Source organism: Seriola lalandi, unplaced genomic scaffold, assembly GCF_002814215.2.
Source record: "Seriola lalandi dorsalis isolate HSWRI2012SDOR001 ecotype SW California unplaced genomic scaffold, Sedor1 jcf7180002054966, whole genome shotgun sequence".
In the NCBI taxonomy this organism is placed as follows: domain Eukaryota; kingdom Metazoa; phylum Chordata; class Actinopteri; order Carangiformes; family Carangidae; genus Seriola; species Seriola lalandi.
The window spans coordinates 1,872,884-1,885,515 of NW_019525517.1; the positions used below are offsets into that span (position 1 = coordinate 1,872,884).

The 12,632-nt window shown below is 44.0% G+C and overlaps 2 protein-coding genes across 8 annotated transcripts in view; one reads left to right on the top strand and one right to left on the bottom strand.

Moving 5' to 3' along the window:
• LOC111646195 (peripheral plasma membrane protein CASK-like) overlaps positions 1–12,632 on the bottom strand; it is a 38,333-nt gene that overhangs the window by 12,503 nt on the left and 13,198 nt on the right. For 4 of the 6 annotated variants that reach the window (XM_023395634.2, XM_087170884.1, XM_023395628.2 and 1 more), the window contains exons 4-17: positions 12,258–12,335; positions 12,079–12,151; positions 7,753–7,855; positions 7,323–7,498; positions 6,981–7,103; positions 6,565–6,648; positions 6,247–6,346; positions 5,476–5,493; positions 3,691–3,812; positions 3,536–3,613; positions 3,326–3,406; positions 1,972–2,160; positions 1,071–1,149; positions 235–320 (exon numbers count right to left, since the gene is read on the bottom strand). In XM_023395634.2, the coding sequence (XP_023251402.1) occupies positions 235–320; positions 1,071–1,149; positions 1,972–2,160; positions 3,326–3,406; positions 3,536–3,613; positions 3,691–3,812; positions 5,476–5,493; positions 6,247–6,346; positions 6,565–6,648; positions 6,981–7,103; positions 7,323–7,498; positions 7,753–7,855; positions 12,079–12,151; positions 12,258–12,335 (1,390 nt within the window). The remainder of the gene's footprint in view (positions 1–234; positions 321–1,070; positions 1,150–1,971; positions 2,161–3,325; positions 3,407–3,535; positions 3,614–3,690; positions 3,813–5,475; positions 5,494–6,246; positions 6,347–6,564; positions 6,649–6,980; positions 7,104–7,322; positions 7,499–7,752; positions 7,856–12,078; positions 12,152–12,257; positions 12,336–12,632) is intronic. The other 2 variants (XM_023395635.2, XM_023395630.2) reach the window with 1 other exon arrangement.
• Positions 8,238–11,311, top strand: LOC111646197 (putative G protein-coupled receptor 34). 2 transcript variants are annotated; one of them, XM_023395637.2, is made up of 3 exons: positions 8,238–9,076; positions 9,165–9,320; positions 9,672–11,311. In XM_023395637.2, exon 3 carries the CDS (start codon positions 9,713–9,715, stop codon positions 10,907–10,909), a length of 1,197 nt encoding a protein of 398 aa, XP_023251405.1. In that variant the 5' UTR covers positions 8,238–9,076; positions 9,165–9,320; positions 9,672–9,712; the 3' UTR covers positions 10,910–11,311. The 2 variants fall into 2 exon arrangements, with proteins under 2 accessions (XP_023251405.1, XP_023251404.1); XM_023395636.2 differs by having other exon boundaries at positions 8,238–8,951.

Consider the following 12,632-nt stretch of genomic DNA (forward strand, 5'->3'; position numbering starts at 1 on the left):
AAACTTAAAACTTAAAACTTAAAACTTAAAACTTAAAACTTAAAACTTAAAACTTAAAACTTAAAACTTAAAACTTAAAACTTAAAACTTAAAACTTAAAACTTAAAACTTAAAACTTAAAACTTAATTTTGTGAAAGGACAACACATGAGCCTCTTCACCTGGTAATTTGTTTTATTGCACTCACCAGTCACGTACAACACTTCAAACTGATAGGCACTGACATATAACTCACCAGCATCTTTTGGAGCTGCTCTACTGTCTGATTGGCAACACTGATGCCATTGATCTCCCTGATCTCATCTCCTACATGCAGAGTCCCTGAAGAGGAGAAATAACAGATTAATAGAGGCTCTTCATTAAGCAGGAAACACCAGCTAATACAAGGAAGAGTGACAATTCATTGCTGATTCAAATATACTACATAAATCTACCAAACAATCATTGAATTATGTTTCTTCAACAACAAGAGGGGAACATCTGTCAGAAGACCTCAAAACATTCCAAGCCACACAGATTTACCTGTTTTCAGATACCTGGACACACTAAGAATCAACCTAGGGGTGGATAACCAAAACAATAAAAGGAACAAACTGCAGGGAACCTACTAAAATCCTCCAAAGCAAATGGAAGAAAAGTTCACAGTCTACACAAGGCAGCATGCCAGAGTATGCTAAAGAACATGTACATAAACCAAATGACTTGTGGAGCTAAATCATGAGACCAAAGTCAATTTTATTTGCTATGAATTTCCACAAGTGCCTATGAATACAGGCAAATATCAACTGATTTTAATATTAAACCTCCTACCATCACTCAAAAAGCTTCAAATAAAGACACAGTGGATCCTTCAACAATCCAAAGCAAAATCAACCCAGGAACAGTTTAAAAACTATAATGTCAGTTATGGCATTCCCCATCTGCACACTTCAACAAATACACCAAGAAGACACAAAGGGCATACCAACATATTCTACTGTTTCTGTAAGAGTTCACACTCAACTGGATGACAACAGAACATGAAAGCTATTCTTTTACTATCTCTCTGCTTAACAACATCATCACACAAACCTTGTCGATGAATCATGCCACCATGCATGATGCGGGCCACAATACAGTGGTTGAGGTCATTCATTTTCAGGGTGATGCCCTAGAAGAGACAGGCAGAGGGAAAACTTACAACATGTAACAATGCCACAACACACTTCAAATGGATATAACCTTATTTCATTGTAAGAGCTGTGCAGAGTTACAAACAGTCCATGCTTTTATCAGAGAGGATTGGACACCAGGCAAAATCTCCAGTCTATAACAATATTTCTCATATAGGAAAAAGGACTGATTCTCACCAAGGTGCAAATCCTGTCCTGAAACATGCACCAGCCCCCAGGAAATAAAACAGTTGTGATTAATTCACACGTTGCTGAGAAATTTCCTCAGAGTCCCAGCTCTGCAGCCATGTAAACTCTAAGCTGCTAGCCACAAACTCCACCAGAGCTGAATCAGTCACCGTGATAACAGGACGTTCCAGCTACAGCACAACTCATAGTAGGCCAGTCTTGACTGGGTTAATGTCAAAATATTTAATCTCATTCATAGACATTGTATCATTAGCTGTTTAGCCATGACATAGAGACCAGGAAGTCACAGCTTCTGATATGAGAAGACTGGTGCCCCATTTCAACAAGCGTGAATTCTAAATTATGGCATTAACACTACAATAAATACATAAACAACACATAACTGATTGTTTGCATATGAAGCAGGGAAGTGAGATCCAAGTGCTCACTCTACATTCATGATCAGATCACTGAAGACACCAGCTCTGAAAAGGATCTATGTGCAAAAGGAATGCTACCTCTCTCGCACACACACAATAACTTCAGTCTAGATCCTATAGTACCTTGTGAAGGTGAAACATACTTGTACACAGCACATAACTGACATTTGGCAGCAGAATTTGTCTACGCACCATGGGCTCATCAGTGTTCTTCTGAAACTGGACCAGGCGAACCCTGGTAACATTCTCCAGGTCCATGTCTCCGTTGGTGCTGTCCGGGGAGTCTCCGTTAAGGTACGGTGAGGTGGGTGGAGGGGTCACCCTCAACGCCTCATCACTGTAGACCTCATGGGCCACCACATCATGGGTCTGCAGCAGAGCCTGGATGTACACAGACAGACAAATATTAAGACTCTCAGGACCCACCAGAACATATCCTATGTCTACAATATATTTTTCACCCCAAAAATCTAAGCCACTTACATGACCATAGTCCCCACCTACAACCATAACCATGTCCTCTCTACTTCTCCCACCAATTCCCCTCCACAACATAGACTACAAGAAAGAAAAAAAAACCCACAAAAGACTAGCAGGGTTTGGGAGACAAGCTCCCACCACCTGGCAGTCAACCTTCTCCCAAGGGTGTGGAGAATGGCCACTGTGAGGAGCAGCCCAACTCAAAACCACATCTGACCAAAACCATCCCATCACCACACCGTTACAAACTAACTAAGCAAACAGCTTCTCCCACCGACCGATGCTCCCAAATAATCTCATGTATATAAAACTGATACTGTACATATTACGGGACCCCAGTGAAGAAGGGAGGGCCGGGGATAGTGCAGTTTACACTGATCCTCCTCTTTGGCCACTAATCCTGTAACTGGCACACTGTGTGGTTTTACTACAAACACGTCTGCATTTGCCAAAAAATCACATCTGCTTATCAGAGTGACACCACATAGAGCGACAATACATCACAACAGCCAGCCAGTTCTGCCAGCAGCACAGTTAAAGTGTGTGGCAGGATGAAGTCAGAGCAGGACAGCCTAATTGGATTGAAGCAAACCTAGGGTGTGACTGGGCCATTTTATGACAGTTAATCAAAAAAGTACAGCTACAAAACAGGCATCCCACACAAAAAGTTTCTCACTGAACTAATTGCCATTATACCATTTTATCCACAAACTGGCTACACTCTTTTAGGGAAAGCAATTACAGACCCCAAAAATGTACCATACCTCTCCACGAAATCCACCTCACTTTGCAGTTTAAACATCCATCCTGACAAACATCGACAGTCGCCACTGAATTCCTTCAGCACATTCCTCCTACAGCTCCAACTCTCTGTGTCTTTCCCTGCCGGAGGGCTCGCCAAGCTCAGGTGCTAAGCAGCTTTGTGGCCAAGGGAGTTATGTGGATTGTCAAAACACCCTACTTCTGACTAGGTTGTAATCTCTCACACACACGCACTGACAAAGCAACCTGAGCCAGTGACTAAGTGTGTGTATGCACGCGCACACTGGCTTCAGTAACATCACACCATGAAGTGCGGCTGTGTGAGGATCCTCCTGAGCTCCTTGGCCTCCATGTTCTCTGGGTAACAGGAGATGGTTTCCAGTACCTGGTGAGGAGAAATAACAAGAAAGAGGTATGAATCTCAGGCACACACATAATACCTAACAGACTAAAAAATATGTCACTGAACATCACTTTACTGGTCCGAGAACTACGCTGGCAGCAAATTCCTCACCTCTTTGGCTCTCTGCACACCATCACTAGGGGGATTTCTGATCTGAGGAGACGACCTGGTGTTGATTTTGTCATAAAGCTGAAACAACAGGTAAATAAATATAATTCAAATACACATAATGACCCGAGCCTCGATTCATTATGACACCTACTCACATCTAGCAAGGTGTGGAGGTGCTGATCCTGGAAGACGCTGTGCAGGAAGTCCATGTCTTTCTCACTGCAGTCCGTCAGTGCATGAATCTCCTCTAGACTGTCCAAAACCTGCGATACTGCCCCTACACACACACACACCAAAGTTATACACTCAAATAAATGTAGACTGAATTGCAAGCACACAGAAGCATTCACAAGTACACCAAGCAATCTCTGCAAACATACAACACAACACAAAATGCAAACACTGAACGAGACAGACACTCCACCCGTTACGCATCCACATACAGGGAAACAACAACAAAAGACCAAAATAATCACAAACGATAGACGGCACAACAGAAAACACACACAAACATTCACAACTATTGAACCCCAAGTACCTGCTGCATCGCCCACACATGCAGCAAAACCAGAGAAACAGCGGTACATGGCGTCAATACAACATCAAAAGAAAGTCATTTGAGAAAGTCACAGTGTGAAGGATGGGTTAGGGGCAGTAGGCCCGAGAAAAAATAGAAATATAATCAAATGTAAAAGTGCAAAAATATACAATGTGATAAGTGAAGAAAGAAAATTCTAATCTGACATATAAACTTCACAAGTATTTGTAGCCTACATAGTAATAAAGCTCCACGGTCATCAATACCCTGAGAAGAAATGAGAAAACATTTTCCTCTCTCTCCGACTGCTCTTAAGGTTATTTAGAGATGACTCAGTGATTCTTTTGAACCCACAGGCTGATCTTTAAGTTGCCACACAATTTATTAGCGGCAGGTGGTGATATTACACCATGGTCTCTGCAGGCAGCCAAACAAACCTCTATCTCCAACAAATGATTTCAGAAATAGTAGGGACGAGGATTTACTCCGCCCTTGAAATTTCTCAATCCTGCGCTGCTCTGGAATAGCAAGACAAGAATTTCTAGGCTCAAGTCCTGGAATGACAGATGAAAGATGGATATGGCGAGAATAATCATGTGCTCGTAATGGGTTTTCACCAAAGAACAAATGAGACTTTTATTCAACTGTTACCGTGAGGATGTAAGACAAACAGTAGAAAGAAAACGAGCTATATAAGCCATTATTACCTTTGGGAAAACCTTGTTATACACGTCTGTTAACATACATCCCAATTAGGGTTACCGATTGCTTTTCTCAATCGACTGTCAGCCGTGTACGGATAGATAACCGGTTGACCACCGAAAGCTTACCGAATACAAATACCAAACACTATTCCTCAAGGACATTGATTACGTGGAATAACATTGTCTCTTAAAAATGACTGCACCCACAGTTTTTGGGAGACTAACCCCCAACTACACTGCTGACAACAGACTCGGGTCTCCACTGTTCGATCGGCAATTCATCATCAATATCCCTATTTAAGCGCTATACAATATGATAGATAGTCCCACCGTTAGTCAAGACAGAGGCATGTGAGCAACTTATCCTAGTAACCTTTGTTTTTTGGTTTCGTTCAAGTCATGACAAAACAATTCAATTTTTTTTTTTTTTTTTTTGTTCAGCGACCGGAATAACCAAGATGTACGTGAACAGAGTGTCATCTTTACAGGTCAACGGGAAGCATTTGGAATAAAAGCACATTCATCAAACCAAATAGGTTTTCTCAAAAGGGAGACAGAGGAAGCAACTTTGGAGGAGGAGGAGCCACATCATCCATCACTAAGAAAAAGAAAAAGCAGCTAAAAGCAGGTGAGGATGCCATGATGATAATGATGATATCACACATCAAGATTCTGCGAGTGGGAAGGGTGATACGTACTTTCGGCAGCTAGCAGTCCTAGATGGCAGGGCGGAAGAAAAACAACACCAAAGAAAGAAGCTGAGATTAGAGGATGTACAGAGTTTAGAGAGTAACAGTTCACAATGAGAGACAACCAAAGAAAGAAGGGAGAGGATACAGAGTCAGAGAGAGCAGGTAGGGAGTAAAAGGGGAAAGAGCAGCGACAGAGTGAGAAAATCACCAGAGGCGGTCTAGTCGGTCCTTTGCCCGGCTGCGAAAAGAAACCAGTCATCAGGAAGCACATCCGCCACAGACTGCCAACATCAGCGGAAACAAAATACACACCAGTATATTTGGCTGCAGCGGCCACTACAAAACCGAGCCACAAATGCGCAAAGCTCGCCTCGTTGCGCCCGTTCGTTAAGCAAATACGCAACGCGGTACTCGTTTTCTAACATTTAAGACGAGCGCACCGGTGTTCTATGCATACCCGCCGCCGCTCTCCTTATCAAAGGAAGTGAAAGTCTGCATTTGAGACAGGGAAGTGAGGCTGTTGGGTAACATCTGTCTTTGTTGAAACAGAGGAAGTTCCACGCAGACAGCTGGAGATCACATTAAGACACCAGAATAGAAACCTGGCTAGAAAGTGAATGTCCCTTTTGTGTCCTCTGTCAATATGTTTCATCTCTGACCTCTAATGACACATGGGTGGATAGTTCACATATGGAGGGAGAGCTAAATCTTGACACTCACACACCAGTTTGCACAATTAACTACTACATTATCGTCCTCTTCCGCTGAGCCATTTACCTGAGGAGGTGGGGTCGTCTGAGAAGTCATGAAGCTCCTCTGGGGGGTCACCATAGTAGGAATTAAACTTGTGGCTGGAAACGGCGGCCAGCACTGCACCCTGGGATACAGAGTAGGGATAATACAGCCGTTACACAGTTGTACGTATTTGTATGCGAGGTCTGATAAGAATCATTGGGAAAACATGACATAACAAATGATCTGGGTCAGTGATTAGAAACGGCTGCACAGTGCGGGGGAGGCCACACTTCCTCCCATATCTGATTTTCATCAAGCTGAACCTGGAGATATCTAGTTGAACTTTGACACCACGCTAACCTTCAGCTTCCTCCTGGCGTTGAACTTCCTCAGCTGTTCCACCGTTTCAGGCAGGTGGATCTTGTAGGCATACCTGTCCCTCTCCTACACCCACCAAAAACAAAAAAGCAGTCACATTAGCACAAGTAGGAAACAATGGTGAGGATGTGAAGAGAGCTGCACATACACATTAGAGCAGTCACAGAGCGGATGTGAAAGCAGGAGGTGTAGCTTCTAGCAGAAGGAAGTGGTCTTGAGTCAGCAGCACTAAAGGCCAGTGGTTTTAAAGGTGACAATTACTTGCCAAAGCTTATTTCATTCAAAACCCCTATATCCCACTTATTTTCCGGGTTTTGAAATATTACACAAAAGAGCTTGTCAGAAGCAAAAGTTCAGCAGTTCTTCATTTATTACTGGGTGTGTTTGTGTGAGCTCACCTTCAGCCAGGGGTGGTTGAGGGCCTCGTAGACAGTGATTCTCTCAGCGGGGTCCAGCATCAGCATACGTCTCACCAGGTCTTTGGCGCTCTCCGAGATGTGGGCCCACTGACGCGGATTCATCTGAAAAAGCGCACACACGCACACAGTTTAATGTGGGCAGACAGACACTTGTCACAGTCTGTAATGTTCTTGTAAAACACAGTTGCGCTGACGGTAGAGCATATTACTTCCAGATTTGATTCTAAAAAAATAAGCTCTGTTATCCGTCTAGCTGCCCGCAGCGACTGCATTTGCCACACATTAGGTGTGACGAGGCCGTTTTGTCCGCCGTGTTCTTACCTTGTATTTCCCTTTAATGATGGCCTCAAACAAGCGCTCCTTGGTGCCGTAGAAAGGCAGACAGCCGGACAGGAGGATGAAGAGGATGACTCCGCATCCCCACACGTCCACCGGTTTGCCGTACGGCTCCCGCTTCACCACCTCCGGGGCCATGAAATGGGGAGTACCGACTCGACCTGAAAAGAGCGGGCAGAGGGATGATTTATAACGATATTCAGGGTAGGAATATGTGAATGGCTGAGACTAACAATGGTCTAAACATTAGTTTATGTTACTTCATAACTTCATAGGTTAATGGTGCAGGCCTCCGTCGACATCCTGACCTAGGCACAATTTACATTTTCCAGTTAATCTGATCTGACTAATTGTCTAATTAAGGCAGGGAAGCCGTGTTTTCTCAGTTTGTCAAGGTCAAAGTGTCCCACTGTACCTCCAGCTACTAAGCCAGACTCTCCCAGCTGTATCGCCACTCCAAAACCTCCCAGCTTGACCGGAGCAGAGTTCTCCTTTGAGGCCAGCAGCACACAGTGAGGCTGCAGAGGAATAAAGAAGAGAAGTTCAACAGTAAATTTTTTAACAGTCTTATTCATTTCACTGATGCAGAGGGAGAACAAAAACAACAAAAAAAAAAAACTTTTCTTTGCAGCCTGTGCAATGCTTTGCTTTTCTCTTTCTGTGCAAAAGTGCAAGATCCCATATGTTCTGACGCTGGTTAGCAAACCACGGTTTCACAATGACAAGACGACTCGAACAACTATAACCGCAATTTTATTACGAAGCTGATACAGACAGGAAAGGGTTCTTACCCCAGGATTTAGCCAGTGCATCATGGATAATAAGCATTAGATTGACACGTCTCTCTCACACACACACACTCGTGTGCTGTAGAGCAAGGTTGATATGCATTTTACTGCATTAATGGCCGTGCTGTAAAAGTACTTGGTCAATAAAGTAACTTATTTATAACTTAGAGGACAGGGCGGAGAAAAACTAACCACACAGTAGAGAATTACTGACAGTGACATACAAGCAGAGAGAGAGAGAGAGAGAAGTGACAGTTTTTAAGCAGTTAATACATGACAGGGTTAGGGTTAGAGTGCAACATAGTTTTCACACTTAATCTCCATTTGCATAGACATAATGCTGCTGTATTTTACAAGACGACGCCAACGACAAGTGCTTCATAAAACACAAGGGTATTTGACCAAACACACTCACCGGCAATCTAATGCAATTGCTTCATCAATATTATTATTAAACTACTATTAAAGTTTTTTCTCCATCTCTATTATGACTATGTTTGTTTTTATGATCTGGCACCGGTAAGCATGTAAGCATAGATTCAAGTCATTTTAGGAGCAGCGCTGCATGGCAGAAGATGGTTGTGGCGGTGGTCTCACTTCCTGTCTTCACATTTTTACACTTCTCGTTATAGGGGAACAGAGGGGTGTGGAGGATGTTGACTGAGGCGGTGCAATATCAGAGAGGCGCAGTGTGTGTGAGAGAGAGAGAGAGAGAGAACAAGAAGCAGAGAGGACTAGTGGACTAAACTTTCATATCTGTGAGAGGGAGAGAAGGATTGGAGAGAGTGCAGCTTCTCGACCGAGAGACAGAGAGAGGACGAGACCGGTAAGACAAAGACTGATTGCGAGCTGAGAACAGAGAGCAGAGGAGGACAGGGAGTGGATGCTTTCAAAAGGATATGCAAAAAGAGTCTGCAAAATTTATGACTCATTCAGAGATCAAAGAGAAAGGTGAAGATGGCAAAAGGAAAATGTGAAGGACATGGACTGCAGTTTTGTTATATTTTATTATGTATGTAACTATAGTTTTACTTAACAGGTCGCAAGTTTGATGGCGGAAAACACACACCGGACTACTGCGGTCACACATCATTCACACGCATTTAAACTACAGCTGTGCTGACCCTCCTGCGGAAGGAACATTAATGTTGAGCGTTCTGCTTTAATCCAAACATCTGTTTGCAGCAGTCAGACGGTGAGTGGTTCAGAGTGTTCATTGTAATTCGGTGGAACTGGAATTCGTGTGTTAAATAGGCATGAAACTTTCCATTAGTCACAACTTGGGTTCCCACGAGTAAAAAACTAAATCCAGCAACAATAGAAAACAAACACTTTTCTAGAGTGTTCAATACGCTGCTTCTACACCTCCTGTTATTGCATAAAATAATTTCATTTCCCTAACCTTTAAAAACTACAACCCACATATTCACCTGTCATACACATCACTGCAATTAGACAGTGATGTACACTATTCTTTTTTTCTGCTTTTTCATTGGTTTTATTCAGTGACAATGAACTGAAATGAGCTTTTCCCTTTCTTTTTCAGAGCCTGATTGACAACCCTCAAGATCCCACTCCTCAGACACGATGACCGCCTCTTCGTTCCCCTTCACTCCTTCGGCCTCTGCGTCGTCCAACTCCTCTCTTCCCTTTTCCTCCACTCCTTTCTCCATAAACCAGAATATTTGCTCGTTTGACGACACAACCCTCCGTCTGCCGCTGATGGTCTCCTACTCCCTCTTCTTTGTCATCGGGCTCGTGGGTAACCTCTTTGCACTGTGGGTCTTCCTTTTCTTACACTCGAGCCGCAATTCTGTAAGAGTATTCCTCATCAACTGCGCCGTGGCTGATCTGGTCCTGCTGGCATGCCTGCCCTTCAGGGTCCTCTACCACATTAATGGAAACAAGTGGGTACTGGGATCTTTGGCCTGCAAGCTGGTGGGGAATCTATTTTACATGAACATGTACATCAGTATCCTGTTACTGGGCCTCATCAGCCTGGACAGATACTTGAGGCTCAAAGGAAAAGGTAGAGCGCGGAGAGGCATGATGATGAGGCTGCGGGGGCGCAACTGGCCATGGAGCTGGGTGGCGTGCGCAGCTCTGTGGGGTCTGTCACTGATTGCAGCGGTGCCCATGATCGCCACGGCTGAGGACAAAGAAAACAGCGGCCAGTGCTTCCAGTACAAGCAGCGACGGGTAGCCAAAGGGAAAGCATACTTCAACGCAATGTTGGTGCTGTTGTTCTGGCTCGTCTTCATCATGCTCGTGGTCTCCTACGCGAAGATCGCCTCCCAGTTGCTGAGGGTGTCACGGGACAAGCCGGACCTGCCCAACTCGCACAAATACCAACGGACCGCCAAGAAATCCTTCTTTGTGCTCTTTCTGTTTACCCTTTGTTTCGGGCCCTACCACGCCTTTCGCCCCGTCTACATCCTCTCCCAGCTCAGCGGAACAGCATCATGCGACTACTTGCACCTGGTGGACCGCACCAATGAGGTCATGTTGTTATTCTCCGCCTTCAACAGCTGTTTGGATCCCGTCATGTACTTCCTGTTATCCGGCTCGGTGCGCAAAACCGCCCTCCGAGTACTCGGAGACCGACTCGGCAATTGGGCGACATCCAACAGCTCGACGACAGAGTTCAGACGGACGTCTGTGCCTGTGGCTTTAAATTCTCAACTCAACACCCCCTCGGGTACCCCGAGAAACAGTATCTGTGTCATCAAATCCACCCTTCGCCACACGGGAGTGACGGTGTTTCCCCCTACCGACCAACATTGACGAAAGCGTGAACGCTGGAGAAATAAATACCTTTCATTTCTAACATATGCCAGACTGATCGGGCAATTATCTGTAAAATGACTTCTTATGTTCAACAAATGTTTGTTTGTTGTTGTTTCTTTTACTGCAGTTACTCATTGTTTAGACATTAAATCATTGTTTAAATTCTACTTTAATGTCTGAGTGAAAGAAAGAAAAAGAAAGAAACCATGTTTATTTTCTAGAGAATGCTATTATGCATAATGTTTCTGAAAATATAAATGGGTAAATTTGTGATAATGGATTGAGTGTATCTCAATTATGTTAAAACAAACACATTTTGGATGTTTTTGTTCCTTTTCTAAATATATTTGTAATGTTAATATAATCCTGTCTATATGAAAGTAAAGAGATGAATAGATCTAACAAGGGGGTGTTTCCTTCCTAACACTCAGACAGAGCGACAGTCTGCTGATACAGCACATACACGGGACAAAGAAATGAGTGACAGGTTTAGTCAGTTACATTGACAGTGCATCTGTCAATGTAACTGGACTGAAAACTTCCTTCCTCTTGTGTTAAAAAAAGCACCCATCTGGCACTCCGAGGCGGGTGTTAAAGCAAACACCAGCAGTAATGAGCGCCTCCCGTTTCAACCAGGTTTGACCCGCCAGCACGCGCGGACACAAGGCGGCCTCGATCGCTTTGTGGACAAATGGCTGGTGTGTGGATCGAGGGGCTGTTTCAGGGCCGCTCCATCTGGTCTGGTAGTTTTTGTTGCCCGTGTTGAATGGCTAATCCTGCTGGAATCAGCCGTTAATGCTAATCTGACCACAAGAACTCCAAACAAATCCACAATGGTTGTTTGTCATGCCACACAAACTATATTGACGATTCGGGTTTTGCTAAGGCACTGGTGTGCAGGCTAAAAGGGCTTCCGTGTGGTTAGACCAAACCACAAGTTTATTCTAAAAGCCATATAATAAGTGGAAATGAATGTAAAGAACGGATGTCGCCGAGTGTGTTTTCTGGTAAACAGTAAAATGTGCTCGACCTTTAGTAGATAATCATCTTCTAGTCTGAGAAGGTGGTTGTCTGTGGTATGGAGCATATTTATTACATTTGTTATGAAAAGCTTTCAGTCTGCTGGTTTCAGAGGCTTAGTCAGGGACTCGTGGGAGAGACCTCACCTTTACGTCGCGATGAATCACATTGTTGTCGTGGCAGTATCGAAGTGCCTCCAAGATCTGCCTCATATAGTGGCTGCGTGAACAGAAAGCAAAGACAGACATCGATAAATTGCTGTTTATTTCAATCTGTATTCATATTTTAAATGATCTACCCACAGCTCCCAGACCGTGTGTCCTACCTGGCCACTGCTTCGCTGTACACAAACCCGGCGTCAGCTCTCTTGACAATTTCAAAACACAGGTCTGCTCCGTCCATACTGAGAGGGAAAGAAAGAGAAAGGGGATCGGGGTAGGGACGAGACAAAAATCAGATTTCTACCAATTACAGATAACAGTTTACACAAGACCGCACAAACTACCGTGTCTCAAAATAGAGTTTAAAACACAGTGCAAAACTCTGTCCGCCAGGGAGCGATTTTCACTTCACTGGCGCAAACGCAGAAGCACTATACTTTCGCTTTAGCACTTTTCAGCCAGTACAATCCCCCAGGGAGGCTCTGAGGAAGCTATGGGATACAGATTTACTAAATAAAATCCACACAGAGGGAACAAAT